Source organism: Cheilinus undulatus, linkage group 13 (assembly GCF_018320785.1).
Source record: "Cheilinus undulatus linkage group 13, ASM1832078v1, whole genome shotgun sequence".
Lineage (NCBI taxonomy): Eukaryota > Metazoa > Chordata > Actinopteri > Labriformes > Labridae > Cheilinus > Cheilinus undulatus.
The window spans coordinates 48,738,831-48,755,605 of record NC_054877.1 but is presented as its reverse complement, the minus strand read 5'-3'; the positions used below and the strand labels follow the sequence as shown (position 1 = coordinate 48,755,605).

At 39.9% G+C, this 16,775-nt stretch overlaps 1 protein-coding gene across 14 annotated transcripts in view; it reads right to left on the bottom strand.

The window, feature by feature from the left end:
• dlg1b (discs large MAGUK scaffold protein 1b) overlaps nucleotides 1-16,775 on the bottom strand; it is a 184,041-nt gene that overhangs the window by 78,123 nt on the left and 89,143 nt on the right. For all 14 annotated transcript variants that reach the window (XM_041802842.1, XM_041802843.1, XM_041802847.1 and 11 more), the window contains one exon: nucleotides 1,946-2,110. In XM_041802842.1, the coding sequence (XP_041658776.1) occupies nucleotides 1,946-2,110 (165 nt within the window). The remainder of the gene's footprint in view (nucleotides 1-1,945; nucleotides 2,111-16,775) is intronic.

Genomic DNA, 16,775 nt, shown 5'->3' with positions numbered 1-16,775 from the left:
ATATATGCAAATGGTGTGAAAGATTTGAAATTTCAAAAGAAAGCGTTGAGCATTGAGCCAAATGACCTTTGACCTATTACTACCAAGTCTAATCAGTTCATCCTTGAGTCGGGCCGTCACTGGCTCAGAGGCATAAACTAAAGTTTAACCTCCAAAAACTTGTCATTCTCCACAGAACAGACAAACCAATGGATCCCAGAAACATCAAACAGAACACTGAACTTTGACACAGAAACGGCAGAAACATGGCGTCTGTTCAGAGACAGTAGCAGCATGGAGGACGGCGAGGACACGGAGCAGAGCCATGAAATCCTGATGATGCCAAATTCTCCAGCTTCAACAAAGTTCTGGTTCTAATGAAACTCAGCCAGACTGGGGGGGTAAAGGAGAACTGGATTAAACCTTCATTAGATTCTGGTGGAAATTTAACGATTTTCTGGACAGAGAAGCACAAAACTACAGAAAAGTCCCATTATGCTGAGATGAAACACTTGTTTTAAATCAAAAAGACTAAAATGCATTAAAACAATATTAAATTTTCATATTAGAGCAGTGATACTCAACGTGGGGCTCTTTTGTGATTATTTGTGGCTCTTTTATGTCTTAATTTTAAATTTTATTTCTGCAGAAAACCTTAAAAAGGGGAAACTTTTTGCCACTTTTCACTCATTAAAACCATCTTTTGCCATCAAACACCCCTTTTTTCCAATTTTTTGGGCCATTTTGCAACTTCTTTTTGCAAACTTTCCCCCATTTTTCACTTTAATCCCATTTTGCTCTTTTCACCATTTTTTCCCCAATTTTTTTTGCTGAAAGCAACCTTTTGTCATTAAATATACAAAATATCCCTTTTGTCCTGTTTTTTTGCCCATTTTTGCAACTTCTTTTTGCCACTTTTTTGCTGTTTTTCACCATTTTGCCACTTATTGCCCATTTAAGCTACCTTTTGCCATAAAATATCAATTTTTTCCTATTTTTTTCCCCATTTTTACAAATTGTTTTTGCCACTTTTTTGCCCCTTTATATAATTTTTGCCCTTTGTTTTATCATTTTTTTCCACTTTCGTCCAAATAAGCAACCTTTTGCCATTAAATTCCACCTGTTTCCTATTCTTTTGCCCATTTTTGCCAATCTTGACTGCTTTTTACCCATTTCAGTACCTTTTCATTAATTTTTTTGCCACATTTTTGCCACTTTTGGACCATTTTTTGCCACCTGTAACTCATTTTTTTTTTTTAACTTATTCATATTGCTACTTAAAGCTGTTTTTGCCACTTTTCACCTCTTAGATTGTGGCTCTTGCAAATATATTTTTCAACAATCTGGCTCTTTGGTTGAGCAGGGTTGAGTAATGCTGTATTAGTACAAATCTTGCTGATGGTTTAAAGTACTTAGTGTGGAGTGGGAGATTTCTCATAACATTCAGTCTCAAGAGGCCGGACTAATGTAGGGGCGGGCACTGATCCTGAGCTTTACGGTGGAGGTCCAACAGAACTGTGACTGGAGAGATTTGACCGTCCTCGTGTACATGTTTGTGGTTTGATGATGGATAATGAGCTCAGAGCAGCTTTAACCAACCACATGAAGGAAACAGACGAGGAGGGACGAGCCTCTCACTGCGAGTGTTTGAGGGTCAGGAGGAATTCACTGCAAAGATCAATCAAGCAGATCTTTGAGGAGAAGACGGGCACATTTCTGGTGAATTCTACCTGACCCTGGTTTATGTGGAGGTGTGTTGAAAGACAGATGATCAGGTTCATTGATAAAAACACAGAGAGAGAACAGGAAACAACCATGTGACCAGTTTTAAGTCTGATTACAAATCCAAAATCAGGCATGCTTTATAAAACAGTCATAACAACGACGTCACTGTTAAACACACCGACTCCCACACGCTCGTTTTTACAAACCAGACAGGAAATAAATCAGCGACGGCGTCTCCTACCTTCATCGGAGAGATGTGAGCGTGGGTGACGTATCCGTGCACATTCTCGATCTGGGACAGGTTCTTCTCTGCTACCTGGACAAGCTCCGCCCCCCCGGCCTCCTCCGTCAGCTGAGGTGAGCTCTGTTCCTGGGGGGACGAGTCCTCATCGTGGTGCCGGTACTTCTGCAAACAAAAACAGGAGAACGGGGTTTAAATGTTGAGAAGATGCTGGGTTTTACTGCCCTGAGCATGGGCTGAGAGGTGCAGGAGATAAATAAGAATATAAACAAAGGTTTAACAGTCATCGACCGGCCACTCCCTCCATTGTAGAGTTTCATTATAATTATCCAAGGGAAGAGACAAAACCACCAAAATAAAAGCCTGGGTTGAAAAGCAGAGAGGCTGGTATCTATGTGATGAATCAGAGTCTTAGTCATCCTTTCTGAATCTTTGAGATGGGAGACGTTGATGCTGACAGGTGAGTGACTCGACTCGTCCTCAGATTCGCTCTTACATAATGGACACAGAGATGAACGCCTTCATGTCCTTATATCCATCTCATATAAGCGCTCTGACGCCATTAGCTTAAGTCTAGAGCAGACCTGGTGTGGTAGACACCTGCTTTAATTATCGTGGGAGGGGTCACAGAGGTCACAGACGTCATCCTTCAGAACTCAGCCACGACCAATCAAACCTGATCAAATGATCACCTAAACAACGAGCTTCATGCTGAAACCAACGACACAACGAGCATCCTCTGAGAACATCTGCAGCTTTCTGAAGATAAAAATACCGACACGCCGGGCTCTGATTCAGCTGGGTTAGCGCTGCAGTGTGACCGCACTCCTGCTGAATTGTGGGAAATCAGTCGATATTTGACCTCAGATCAGGAAGACTCTGATAAAGAAAGTGGAGAGAAAATATCTTCAGAGAAAAACAAAGAGGAACAGAGAGAGAGAGAGAGGATGAGATGTGTGAAGTGGAGCAGAAATTTGGAGTGGCTGATAAAAAGAAAAAAGTCTTGACAGCTTTGTGAAGTAAAAATCTTTGTTCTTATCAAATAAAAGCTTCAAATATTTTTATTTGAGTACTGGTGAACTTGCAGGCTTCTGTAGAGACAGCAGACAGGAAGATGAAGATCCTTACTTTCATAAGAAGAAACTAAATCCGCTCTCTGTCCAGGTTTACGTGGATCTATTTAACTAGCTTTACCATTCTGAACAAAGATGTCTGCCACCTTCAGTGAGAGTCAGTGACCACCACACTTCATTTACTGGCTATAAAAGACAGTTTAGAGAACCAGAAATGTTAAACACCAAGGGTTTGGGAGGAAAACACACTAAAATATACCAGATTATTATTGTTTTGTTGGAAATGTCTCAGTTTAAACAAACTGCTCTCTGGATCTTCACCCTCTGAGCTTGAATTAGAATGCCTCGCTACTGCTAGTTTTCTTTGAAAGATACAACCTTCAAATAAATACAAACTAGTCTTTTTGGATCCTGGATCTCTGGACTTATAGAGATAAACTGAAATCTGTACAAATTCACAGTTCTTTTGGAAAAAGATGCAGCCATGCATGCGTTTGACAGACGCTGTTCCTGTCATTTTTGCCGAAATGAAGCCACACTTTCAACCGCTGTACCTCGGCCTTACACCTGAGGACTTTTCCTCTGATTTCAAAGTCGCAGACAAAATTCCAGAGTTGGAGTAAAATCCCAGGAGTCTTGCTAAAGTCTCAGCTCGCTCCTGTTGTCTCAGCTGTTAGGTGCGAGTTGATCCTAAGACTCGATTTGAGCCATTTTAAGGCGGTCTTTCTTCAGCCTTGGTGTTAAGATAATACCAAACGTGTTTGATATTGTCGTAAGTCTTTAATCTGGTCCAATGATAATTTCGTTGACTAAAACTATGACTAAAAATGTTTGTTGACAGCTTTTTTTTCCCATGACAAAAACTAGACTAAGACTAACAAAAATAGATCTGTGATGACTAAAACTGACAAAACTAAGTTTATTTTTATCAAGATGACTAAAACTAGACTAAAATGTAAGGTAAACATTAGTATAAAAGGAAAAAAGGGGCACAAAGGATATCAAAAATGGGCTAAAAGTGGCAAAATGTTGCAAAAGTGTGAAACACGAGTTCATATTGGTGTTAAATCACAACTGTTGAGGGCCCATTCTCTGGGATTTTCAGAAGATCGGAAAATTCTGTGGGTCCAGGGCATTATAGATCAGGACGGATCTCACTAGTAATGCCTAAAAGTGTCCTGCGTTTGGAAAGAAAATACTAATAAAACAATGTGTTAATCAGAACAAAATACTGGTTTAATTTCTCTTTATTTGGAAGTACGGGCCCCAGAGACTCCGTCAGGACTAAATCTGACCCTTCTGCAAATGTACATAATGAGCCCTGCTATATAACATTAGTTTGATGTTAGATTAGTTGTGATGCTCTGGCTCCTATATAACATTAGTCTGATGTTAGATTAGTTGTGATGCTCTGGCTCCTATATAACATTAGTTTGATGTTAGATTAGTTGTGATGCTCTGGCTCCTATATAACATTAGTTTGATGCTAGATTAGTTGTGATGCTCTGGCTCCTATATAACATTAGTTTGATGTTAGATTAGTTGTAATGCTCTGGCTCCTATATAACATTAGTCTGATGTTAGATTAGTTGTGATGCTCTGGCTCCTATATAACATTAGTTTGATGTTAGATTAGTTGTGATGCTCTGGCTCCTATATAACATTAGTTTGATGTTAGATTAGTTGTGATGCTCTGGCTCCTATATAACATTAGTCTGATGTTAGATTAGTTGTGATGCTCTGGCTCCTATATAACATTAGTTTGATGTTAGATTAGTTGTGATGCTCTGGCTCCTATATAACATTAGTTTGATGTTAGATTAGTTGTAATGCTCTGGCTCCTATATAACATTAGTCTGATGTTAGATAAGTTGTGATGCTCTGGCTCCTATATAACATTAGTTTGATGTTAGATTAGTTGTGATGCTCTGGCTCCTATATAACATTAGTTTGATGTTAGATTAGTTGTGATGCTCTGGCTCCTATATAACATTAGTCTGATGTTAGATTAGTTGTGATGCTCTGGCTCCTATATAACATTAGTTTGATGTTAGATTAGTTGTAATGCTCTGGCTCCTATATAACATTAGTCTGATGTTAGATTAGTTGTGATGCTCTGGCTCCTATATAACATTAGTGTGAGTAGCAAACATAAAGGAGCGTTGTTCTGTGCAGCTGCTCTGTGTTTATCTGAACAGTTAGCACATTAAACTTGTTGATAACACATGGATCAGACACTGGAGGCTCATTTGACACGTTTAACTGGAGATGCATACTTCACACATGGACGTGTGAGATGTAAGAGAACGTGAGAAGACTTATACAGCTCTAACATGAAGTCTACTTTCACAGTGCACAGTTGGTGTGGATATTACAGTGTAGTGTTTCCTAAAATATCTGCAGCAGCAGCAGGAACATGGAGACGCTCCGTGGGCTGATGTCTTTAACACAACGCAGAGAAAGTGTGAGCAATGAGCTGCTGTACACAACAGAGTGAATAAAACAAGTGAGAAGGGCTGCACAAACACGGAGGAAGAAAACCTTTCTTTTCATGGAGACCGGCTAAAAAAGCCCAGCACAGATCCTCAGAGACGAGAGAGGCTGTTTAAAGGCTCAGACAATGAAAGAAGCAGTTACAACCCTCAAAAATCTCAACATCCTTCTCAAAAATGCTCTAATGTGTGCACTGATTTATCACGTCTTAGCCAGTGGTTAAAAAATAAACTCACCATCAGAGGAACACCAGAGCCGTGCTCTACAATTAAAGAGATAAATAAGACCAAATCTACAATAAACACTAAAATGTCCTTATTAGCAAAAACCATTTCAACTAACACAGCTGATACTGACTATTACAGGATTAGGCTGTTGGAATGAATTTCGTGGTTCGAATATTTAAAGCTCATTAATATTCGAAAGCTGAAGTTTTGAACGTGTATTTAAATATTTTTGCTGTTTATAATTGTTCTCCAGCGTCTCTCCCTGGCCTCTACTTCACCCATATGTAGATGTAGTCCAAATGTTTTGTCACATGACACATGACAGGATGAACAAGTTTTCACACACTGAGGATGTTTATCGCCAAGGTGGTGCACACGCTGGCGGTGATTTGGCAAGTGAGGCTTCGCTACATAAAGAGATGCCGATGTACGAGAGTAAAACCACGATGCATACCGACAGTAACCCGCTGTCACGGTGGAAAACATCCCAGTCCAGGTATCCTCTCCTGTCCCAGCTGGCACGCCGTTATCTGTGCATCCCCGGCGCCTCCGTCAAGGCGGAGAGGGTTTTCTCCACGGCTGGGACGACAGTGAACAGAAAACGCTCAAAACGTGGATCGCCTTGTGTTTTTAGGTAAAAACATGTTGGAACAAGATAGTACCAACATTTTTTAATGTTTTGTTCATTATAAACATGATGTCATCACCGTCGTAAGCGGTGCATTTTTATTTTTTATTTTTTGACATTTAATTTCTAACCCATTTGTTTTAAAGTTAAAGGCCTCTAATTCCTTGGTTCCCAACCTGGGACTCCCTTAGGAGGGCGCAAGAGATTTCAGGGGGGACGCGAGGGTCTGTCTGCTCTGAGGTTGTTAAAATCAGGGTCATCAAATAATGTGTTTTCCATAATAAATGTGATGTAAATAGACATTTACAAGCAAAATTATTTCATGAATTTGTATACAAAATGTACAGGGGCGCTGTCGTGACAAACGGCGACCAAGAAGAAAAGCCGGCGTAGAAGAAGATGAAACAGGGAATTCCAGCTCCTTCCGCCGGTCTTTTTTTCCACATAAACAATGAAAAAACACCGAATTACGCTGTCTTGAGGTTTCTGCTCTTGTATTGGGGTGTTATGAGCGGCCAGTGAGACGGTGAGCTGTCCAACATGTCATTCTTAACATGAGACTAATGAATAAGCATGAACGACGGCATGTTGGACGCCAAGTGAGGCGTCTCTCCTCCACGGATCTCTCCTTCGGCTGATTTTTCAATGCGCACGTGCCCCGAAATATTTTTTACAGTTCGCACACACCTATTTTTAGGCGCAAATGCGAGTGAAATGCTCACACTGTCGAGCCCTGAAAGGGTTTAAAATGGGGAAAAAAAAGTGTTAAATGGTAAAAACGTATTAAAATTGATGGAAAAATTGGTGAAAATGGGTTAAAATTGGCGTAAAGTGGCAACAGTGTAATCTAAAAATATTCTTAAGTTTTTTTAGGGAATCTGGAGACCCCTTCTCAGTGTCTCGTGACCCCCAAGGGAGTCCCGACCCCAAGGTTGAGAACCACTGTTCTAAACATGTGTTTGCTCAGGATGCATGAAGTGTAGTTTCTATCTTTAGGTCACTACTGACACTCCTGACTACAGACGCCTTTTCCTTCTCCTCATGGGTCTGGATTTAGAGGCAATGACCCTCATCCCAGCAGCTTCAAACTCAGCTGGATCAGCCTCAAAGCCTGCTGGAGGTCAACAGAACCACATCATCAGCAACAAAGGAAACCTCTCCTCGCTGTACCTGAAGAGCAGATTAGAACTTAAAAAATTGGATCCGTGCATCTGTAGTTAGAAACGTCAGAGTTAGAGCTGATGAAGACAACTGTGAGGGCTTTCCTGATTTGATGACTCTTAGTTGTGTTTGATGGCTGACTGTGAACCTGAACGCACTCTTCATCATCAGACAGATGTTCACAGATGTTTCTCAGACGTGGGTTTAAAGCTGAGCTGTCGGCTGTGAATTATCCACCATGACACTCCTGCTTTAATTACTGATTTAATTACTGGGTGGATTACATCCACGTCAGGAGAGGAGAGGCCACAGATTAGAACCAGATTAGACTGTGTGAGTGAGGAAAACTCCCAGAGGAGAGCATTAGAAACCTGCTGTTCACTCATCATATTCCAGGAAAGAAAGGTTTAAAACATCTTCAAACATGTCAGCATTTTATGGCGTAGCAGAGGCTGGGGATGCCTGACTGGAGGATGAAGCAGGGCTGGGGGATGGATGGGTTTCTAACCAGAGATGCTGTAATCTCTCTCTGCTGTCTGAACAGAAGATTAAAGTCAAGCTAACAGCAGCAGCCTCTGAGATCTGCAGCATTTCTCTGTGCTGGAGAGTGAGGAGGCAGCGACTGAAGCCTCGACAAACAAGGACAGAAGAGGAAGCTTTCTAGGAACACGTTGGTTTCACAGATATTCACTGAAGTGTGGATTAACACCCTGTTTATTCTTCATTCCTCTCCAAATTCTGTTGGATTAAAAGCAGCAGAATCCTGTGATTTGTGTGTTTTTGCGAATGCTTCTGTTTGCAGACTAAAGAGAAGGATTTGGACAAACAAAACTTCATCTTCTCCTCAGAAAAACTGCAGCGTAAACACTTGAGTAGGGCGGTTATGCAACAAAAACCCTTCAATGCAACAATTCATATCCAATTAGCAATACAGGTCAAAACCATCAGGATAGGATTTTAAAAGAATTGTTCAGCCCTTCTTTAGGAATAAAGAAAGTTAAGGAATAATTGCGTATCAAATCGCAATGGCAATATTAGGGGAAAAAATTGCCATTCGATTATTTTCCAACATTGTTCAGCCCTAACTGGCTGCATATTTGTGATATTTAGACCATTCTCACTTTCTTAATCGGTGGCTCTGGGTAAGTAAATACGTTAGGTTTGTGGTTTTATTTTGTAAAAATCTCTAGAATGTGGAACCAAGTATTGGGCAATTTCTTATTTTTGATTTGGGCAGACCTTTGCACACCAACTTGTACAGAAACATCGGCAATGTTCTGGTATTGAATAGTAGCAAATATAAGACATTCTGCAGGAGGTTTTTTTTTATTCCTTCTACTACTAAACATACACCCTACAGTCATGGACGAACCCTTGGAAATTTTCCAGAAAATACTTTATTTCTCCCAGAAATTGTTGCAATTACAAATGTTTTTGGTGTACACATGTTTATTTCCTTTATGTGCATTGGAAAAACACAAAAAAGCAGAAGAAAAAAGACAAAATTGACATAATTTTACACAAAACTCAAAAAATGGGCCGGAAAAAAATTCTTGGCACCTTCAACTTAATATTTGGTTGCACACCCTTGGGAAAAAATAACTGAAACCAATCTCTTCCTATAACCATCAGCAAGCTTCTTACACCTCTCAGCTGGAATTTTGGACCACTCTTCTTCTCCAAACTGCTCCAGGTCTCTCAGATTTGAAGGGTGCTTCTTCAACAGCAGTTCTGAGATCTCTCCATAGGTGTTCAATGGGATTTAGATCTGGACTCATTGCTGGCCACTTCAGAGCTCTCCAGCTTTGTCTCCAACCATTTCTTGGTGCTTTTTGAGGTATGTTTGGGGTCATTGTCCTGCTGGAACACCCATGACCTCTGACCCAGACCCAGCTTTCTGACACTAGGCCCTACATTGTGGCCCAAAATCTTTGATAGTCTCCAGAGTTCATGATTCCTTGCAGTCAAGGCACCCAGTGCCAGAGGCAGCAAAACAACCCCAAACATCCTTGACCCTCCACCATGTTTGACTGTAGGTACTGTGTTCTTTTCTTTGTAGGCCTCATTCTGTTTTCTGTAAACAGTAGAATGACGTGCTTTTCCAAAAAGCTCTACCTTAGTCTCATCTGTCCACAAAATGTTCTCCCAGAAGGATTGAGGCTTACTCAGGTACATTTTTGCAAACTCCAGTCTGGCTTTTTTATGTCTCTTTGTCAGCAGTGGGGTTCTCCTGGGTCTCCTGCCATAGCGCTTCATCTCATTCAGATGACCACGTATGGTCCCAGCTGACACTTTTGCACCCTGAGTCTGCAGGACAGCCTGAATCTGTGTGGAAGTTGACTGAGGATGTTTATCCACCATTCCAACTATCCTGTGTTGCATTCTTTGTCAGTTTTTCTCTACCATCCACGTCCAGGGCTACAGCTCCATGGTTATAATCTTCTTGATTATATTACACACAGTGGACAAAGGACTTTCTAGATCTCTGGAGATGGTCTTTAACCTTGAGATTGTTCATATTTTTCCACAATTTTACTTCTTAAGTCCTCAGACAGTTCTGGGCTCTTCTTTCTCTCCTCCATGCTTGGTGTGACACACACAGACACACAACACAAAGTTTGAGTCAACTTTTAGACATTCTAACTGGCTTCAGGGGTGATTTCTAGATTGCCAGCACCAGTTACTGCCACAGGTGAGTTTAAATGAGCATCACATGCTGGAAATAAAATGATTTACCCACAGTTTTAAAAGGTGACAATCATTTTGTCCAGCCCATTTTTTGAGTTTTGTGTAAAATTATGTCAATTTTGTCTTTTTTCTTCTGATTTTTTGTGTTGTTCCAACGCACATATAGGAAATAAACATGTGCACACCAAAAACATTTGTAATTGCAACAATTTCTGGGAGAAATGGTGTATTTTCTGGAAAAATCCAGGAGTGCCAATACTTTCGTCCATGGCTGTATGAACTGTCAGGTTTGTTCCAGCCTTGGCTCTAATAACAGATACATATATATTTTTTTAAAGATTTATTTTTGGGCCTTTTCATGCCTTTATTTGATAGAGGAAGGACAGTGGATATATTCTGAAACAGAGAAGAGAGTGGGGAGAGACATGCGATAAAGGGCCACAGGCCGGATTTGAACCTTGGCTGCCCGCGTACATGGGCAGCGCCTTAAACCACTCGACCATCTGCGCTCCCTGACAACAGTTATTGTATAGAAATATTAAATGTTTGACTACGTGATGCTCTGATATTTATCACAGATCATTGCACAGCAGAGGCTGAAGGACTTTACAGAATAATTCAAACTTGCTGCACCTTCATTAAGACTGTAAGTATGTGTGGTTTGAACCCTCAGGCATCACTAGGCACATTTTTGTCCATTTGGGCACATTTTTCCTCTTTCTCTGCTCACCATGTTGGCTGTGTTAGTGCATATGGTCCAATTTTATGTAAAAAAGTTTCTTTTTTGGTAAATTTTGGAATTCAAATTTCAATTTCTCTAATAGGTCAGGGGAACACTGGAACAAATTTGCTACCATGTAAAGCCATTAAGGACTAAAATGTCCACTTCCAAAAATGCTGCGAGAAAAACTTAACAGTTTTTTCTGACTTTTTTTTTTTTTTTGCATAAATCTCTTAAACAACTTAAGCTGAAACCATAACATTACAGAATGCATAATTATATCATGCAATGGCTATGAGGCTAAACAATGTGGTTTGAATGGGAGTCAACGGGACGGTTTTGTCCTTTATGACTCGAAACGGTAGTAAATATTAAATCTGAGTCTACAGAAAAACTAATAATGCATCAAACTCAATATTTTGGCTAATCTTTGACATACCCAGGACTGATTTTAACCCCCCCAAACATTAGTTATCAGGAAAATAATTATTGTTTTGTGTGTTTTATTTATTTATTTTTTTTTTTAAATGTGACCATCCTGTAATCAAACTGGCATTTAAAGGGTTAAAAACCTGATAATTATTTAATATTTGATTGTTTTGATAAGAACTGAAGTTGATCAAAAGGTTTCACCCAAAAAAGTAGAAAAAATATGAATGTATACTATTTTTATTGCTGCTTTTGGAAGTGGACATTTTTGTCCTTAATGACTCGAGAGGGTAGTAAATTTTAAATCTTAAATTTGGTTAATCATTGACATATCCAAGCTGGATGTAGAAATAATGTCCCAGCCATCCAGTATTTAGTTTAAGGAAGATTTCACTTTTTTTTTTTGGTTGCTTTTTTCATTAAAAAAAGACTGACTAAGTAATCAAACTGGCATTTAACGGGTTAAAATCCTCAAAATGATTGAATGTTTGGTAGTTTTGAGCACAGCTGAAGTTGTTTAAGAGATTTATGCAAAAAAAGGGCAGAAAAAATATAAATCTGTTAAGTTTTTGTATCACTTTTTTGGAAGTTTAATGCTTTAAAGGGGGGTAAATTAAAGTGATGCCTGAGGGTTAAAATGCACAGACTTATTTTGAAGAAAGTGTCTAAAACACATCTGAAATAAGCTGCTCTGTGAATTTTCATCCCCCTGATGAATAAAAAAGTGATCCCCCTGCTGTTTGCTCACATCTTCAGCTACTTTCATTGTTCAGTGTCTGCTACACAACAGCTCCATCTAAATGTTGCATGACCAACAGAGCGGCAGATGGAGAAGCATCAGGAGGCTGCAGGCGAGCCGAGCCGTCACGACACTCGGAGGAAAAACAAACCGCAGGAAGTGCGTGAAACGCTCGGTTTACAGGTCGCACCGCTGCAACGTGAGAGCCCACGCAGGATCAGACCACGGCACCCAACAACAGCGCTGGCAGGTACGGAGACAAGACGCTACTCTGACTCCTCTTGATTATCCTGGACTGTTTAGAAAGATTTGAACAGGTGTGAAACTGTAGAGAGGACGCAGCAAACACATCGCAGGTTCAACTCCTCGCAGCACGTCAGAGTGTCCTCGAGCGAGACAGCGAGCCCACTCACTGAGGACGAGAGCGGCACAAATGGAAATGTGGACGTAGGAGGCAGCGGGGAGGTTTCCAGTGATGACACGGCCTCCTCCTCCTCCTCCTCCTCAGAGAGACGAAGAAGAGGAGGAGGAGGAGGAGGAGGAGGAGGCACGGAGCCGACTCCTGCCTGCCAAAAAGCTGCTATAAATAGGAGCATCAGCACGGAGCGGATGTAGCAGGATGTTGAGCAGGAGGAGGAGGAGGAGGGTTTCTGGATGATTCAGGGATGTGATGAAGAGGAGCACGAGAAACGAGATGAGAAACGAGTTCTAACGTCCCACTTCAGTCCATGAAGGAGGATAATTCTTCAGTTTTTAGCTGAAATGTAAAATCTCCACATGTAAATGGTTTTATCCAATCATCTCCAGATTTAAATCTCTCCACTCATGCAGGGGTCTCCTCCACACATCCTGAATATTACTGCACCAGTGAGGACACTGCACATGAAATATTGATTTTCTGCACATGATAAACAAGAACTGGAACGGTTTAACAAGCACGATAAAGGAGAATTTCATACATTCTAATCTGAGCTCCTGTTAATGCCTGGAAAAGAAGGAATGAAATAAAGAGATGTGCTCATAATGAACATTGGCAAACTAGAGATGCACTATATTGCCAAAAGTATTGGCTCACCTGCCTTGACTCTCATATGAACTTAAGTGACCTCCCATTCTTAATCCATAGGGTTTAATCTGATGTCGGTTAACCCTTTGCAGCTATAACTCTTCTGGGAAGGCTTTCCACAAGGTTTAGGAGTGTGTTTATGGGAATTTTAAACCATTCTTCCAGAAGCGCATCTGTAAGGTCACACACTGATGTTGGACCAGAAGGCCTGGCTCTCAGTCTCCGCTCTAATTCATCCCAAAGGTGTTCTATGGGGTTGAGGTCAGGACTCTGTGCAGGCCAGTCAAGTTGATCCACACCAAACTCTCTCATCCATGTCTCTATGGACCTTGTTTTGTGCACTGGTGCACAGTCATGTTGGAACAGGAAGGGGCCATCCCCAAACTGTTCACACATTTGGGAGCATGGAACTGTTCAGGATCTCTTGGTATGCTGCAACAGGCAGACAGACTACAGCTCCTGCTGTCACAGACATCACTAGCTTAAAGGTGCAGTGTGTAATATTTAGCCTAGTAGCATTTAGCTGAGCAAACTTGGTAAAATAAAGCAAAACATTTCTAAGACGGTCTATCTAAATAAGTGTTCAGTCATCTACATTCAAAAATGGCTATTTTGAAAAAAAAAAAACAACTCAGAATAAACCTTTAATTCATACATAGGGAAGGTCCCCTCCATGGATGCCGCCATCTTGGATTTTTACTTGTTTCCATGGTAACATAGAGGAATAAAGGAAAAAAGGATAAATGAAGTTACTGTATTATATTCACATTACAGATACACATTTAATTCAACTGGTCGCCACAGTTTCCAGCAGAGAAATGCAATCTAGAACCCACTTCTAGATGTTGATGTTCAGTTTTACACACTGCACCTTTAAAGTCACCAAGAACAGCACTGGTCCAACATTAGCCCGCTTTACTCCTCTCTAGTTTCAGCCACAAGACTCAGAACTCTTCTTTGACTGTCTTTCATCATTTGAGAAGAACAAAACCTGCCTTAAATTACAGTTTTTTAATTTTTCAAAGCACAAACACAACAGGAAAGTTTTTAATTGTGTTGTTTTCTAATCCAGGGCTTCTCAACTTTTTCAGCCCAAGACCCCCAAAATAAGGTGCCAGGGACCAGGGACCCCCACTGGACCTGAAGGTGGCTGAACACAGCCATGAACATCAGCAGACAGGTCGCCCATAAGGGGAGAGCTTTCTGGGGCCCAACCAAACTGGGGGTCAGAAAATCATGGTCCATTGTAGTTAAGCTGTGGTGACAATATTTTATATTTAACCTGAAAAATAACTCTTATCAAAGAAAAAAATATCTTTTTTATTCAATTTTGTAGTAAGTAGTCCTCTTAAATGTATAAAAATCCCTTGTCTTGGAACAAATTCTTAAATTATTAATGGAAAAAAAATGGTGGATAAGGTGGTGAAAATGGATTTTAAAAGTAGCAGAAATTGGTTAGAAGTGTAAAATAAATAAACGTGGCAAAATTATCACCAAAAAATGGAAAAGAATGGGTTAAAGTGGCAAAAATAGGTGGAAATTTGGTTAAATAGGATGAAAAATTTCTATAAACTGGCATAAAAGGGTTTACAAAGACAAAAATTGGCTCAAATACATTTAAATGGCAAAAATGGGCATATCAAAGAGTGAAATGTGGTTAAAAAGGGCATAAAAAGTGGTAAAGAGGGGTTAATAGTGGCAATAATGGGTCAACAGAGCCAACAACAGGTAGAGAGTGGCAAGAATTGGTTTAAAACGGACAAAAATGGGTTTAAGTGGCAAAATTAGTGGGAAAAAGTGATGAAATGGGTTAAAAATTTGGCAAAAGTGGCAACAGTGTAATTTTAAAATATTCTTAGTTAGACCCCCTCTCTCAGTGACTCGCTTCCTGACCCCAAAGTTGAGAACCACTGTTCTGATCTACCGCCATTCATTCTGAGGGCATTTCCACCCAGAAGGGGGCGCAGTAACATTGGAAAGACAGAAGTGACATTGCACTGCTCTAATCAATCCAACAGCCTGATGTTAACATTACCAAGATGATTAATTTACAGGAAATAAAACAGTCCATGTGCATACCCCTCCAGTACAGATAGGAAATGTACAGAGAAATAAATCTCTTTAAATTGAGCGACTGTGAGAGTCTTTGCTAAGGCAGGGGTTCTCAATCTTTTCAGCCCACGACCCCCAAAAATAAAGATGCCAAAGGCCGGGGACCCCCACTGGACCTGAAGGTGGTTGAACAGCAATGCACATTCAAGAAAAGTCACATTTTACATTTAACCTGAAAAAATAACCAGTCTTATCAAAGAAACGTCTTTTTTTTCATTTGTGCACTAAATGGTCTTTCAAATGTAAATCCCTTTTGTCAAAGAAAAAAATCATTAAAATGGGTTAAAAATTGCTAAAATGGGTTAATAATGGCAAAAAATATGGGCGAAAAGATAGTAAAAAAGTGTTTTTAAAGTAGCAGAGATGTTTTAGAAGTGGCAAAATTAGATAAATATGGCAAAAATGGGCATACATAGTGGTTAAAATGAGTGGCTGAAATGGCTTTAAATTGGCAAAAATGTGTGGAAATTTGGTGAATTGAAATGAAAAATTAGCAAGAAAGGGTTAACTGAGAAAGAAAAAATAGGCAATTATTGGCAGAAATTGGTTAAACTGAAAAATATGGGCATATCAAATAGTGAAAAATAGGTTAAAATTAGGGATACACGATACTGGATTTTTGCCGATATACGATGTGCTGATATTCATAGATTCATTGTATCCGATACCGATATTTGAATATGTTTTACTTAATCACAAATTCAGTACTTTGAACGCAATTTTAGGTTTGATGATGAAAAAACAAACTTTTTTTCTTAAAGTTCACTTTAAAGTTTAAAGAATGAGGCTGAATAAAGAAAAAGATCTCAACTTACACAGGTCTGTTGGTTCAGCCTAAAACTCCACTCATTTATTAGTATATATGGCCAAATTTTACAGTTTTTATATTCTGACATGCATACCCAAAATATCGGCCGTAAATATTGGCAAAAATTGTGATATCTGCTGATACTGATATCTGGCTGATATTATCGTGCATACCTAGTTAAAATAGGAAAAAATGGGCAAAAAAATGTGGTTCAAAGGGGTTAATAGCGGCAATAATGGGTCAACAGAGGCAATGTCAGGCTTACGTGGCAATAATTGATATTGAAAACAGAAATGAAGCAGCAAAAAGGGTTTAAAATAGCAAAAATCTGAAAATTAGTTGGAAAAAAAATGAAGAAAAGGGGTCAAATTCGGCAAAGTTGGTGTAAAGTGGCAAAAGTGTAATTTAAGAAATATACTTAGTATTTTTGGGAGGCATCTGGAGACCCCCTCCCAGTGTCTCATGACCCCAAAGGGGGTCCCGACCCCAAGGTTGAGAACCAGTGGCTAAGGGATAACATACCGTCTCCTTCAGTTGCAGTGGTGTGAAATGACGGGTGTATAGCAGAGCAGTTTAAACCCGTTTTTATTAGCATCTTTGGATTGAACAGGGGCAAGTTAACCCTAAAAACACTCTCTTCCTCTCAGCGAAAGTGAATAAGTTGTTGGCTTTCTCATTTTGAAAA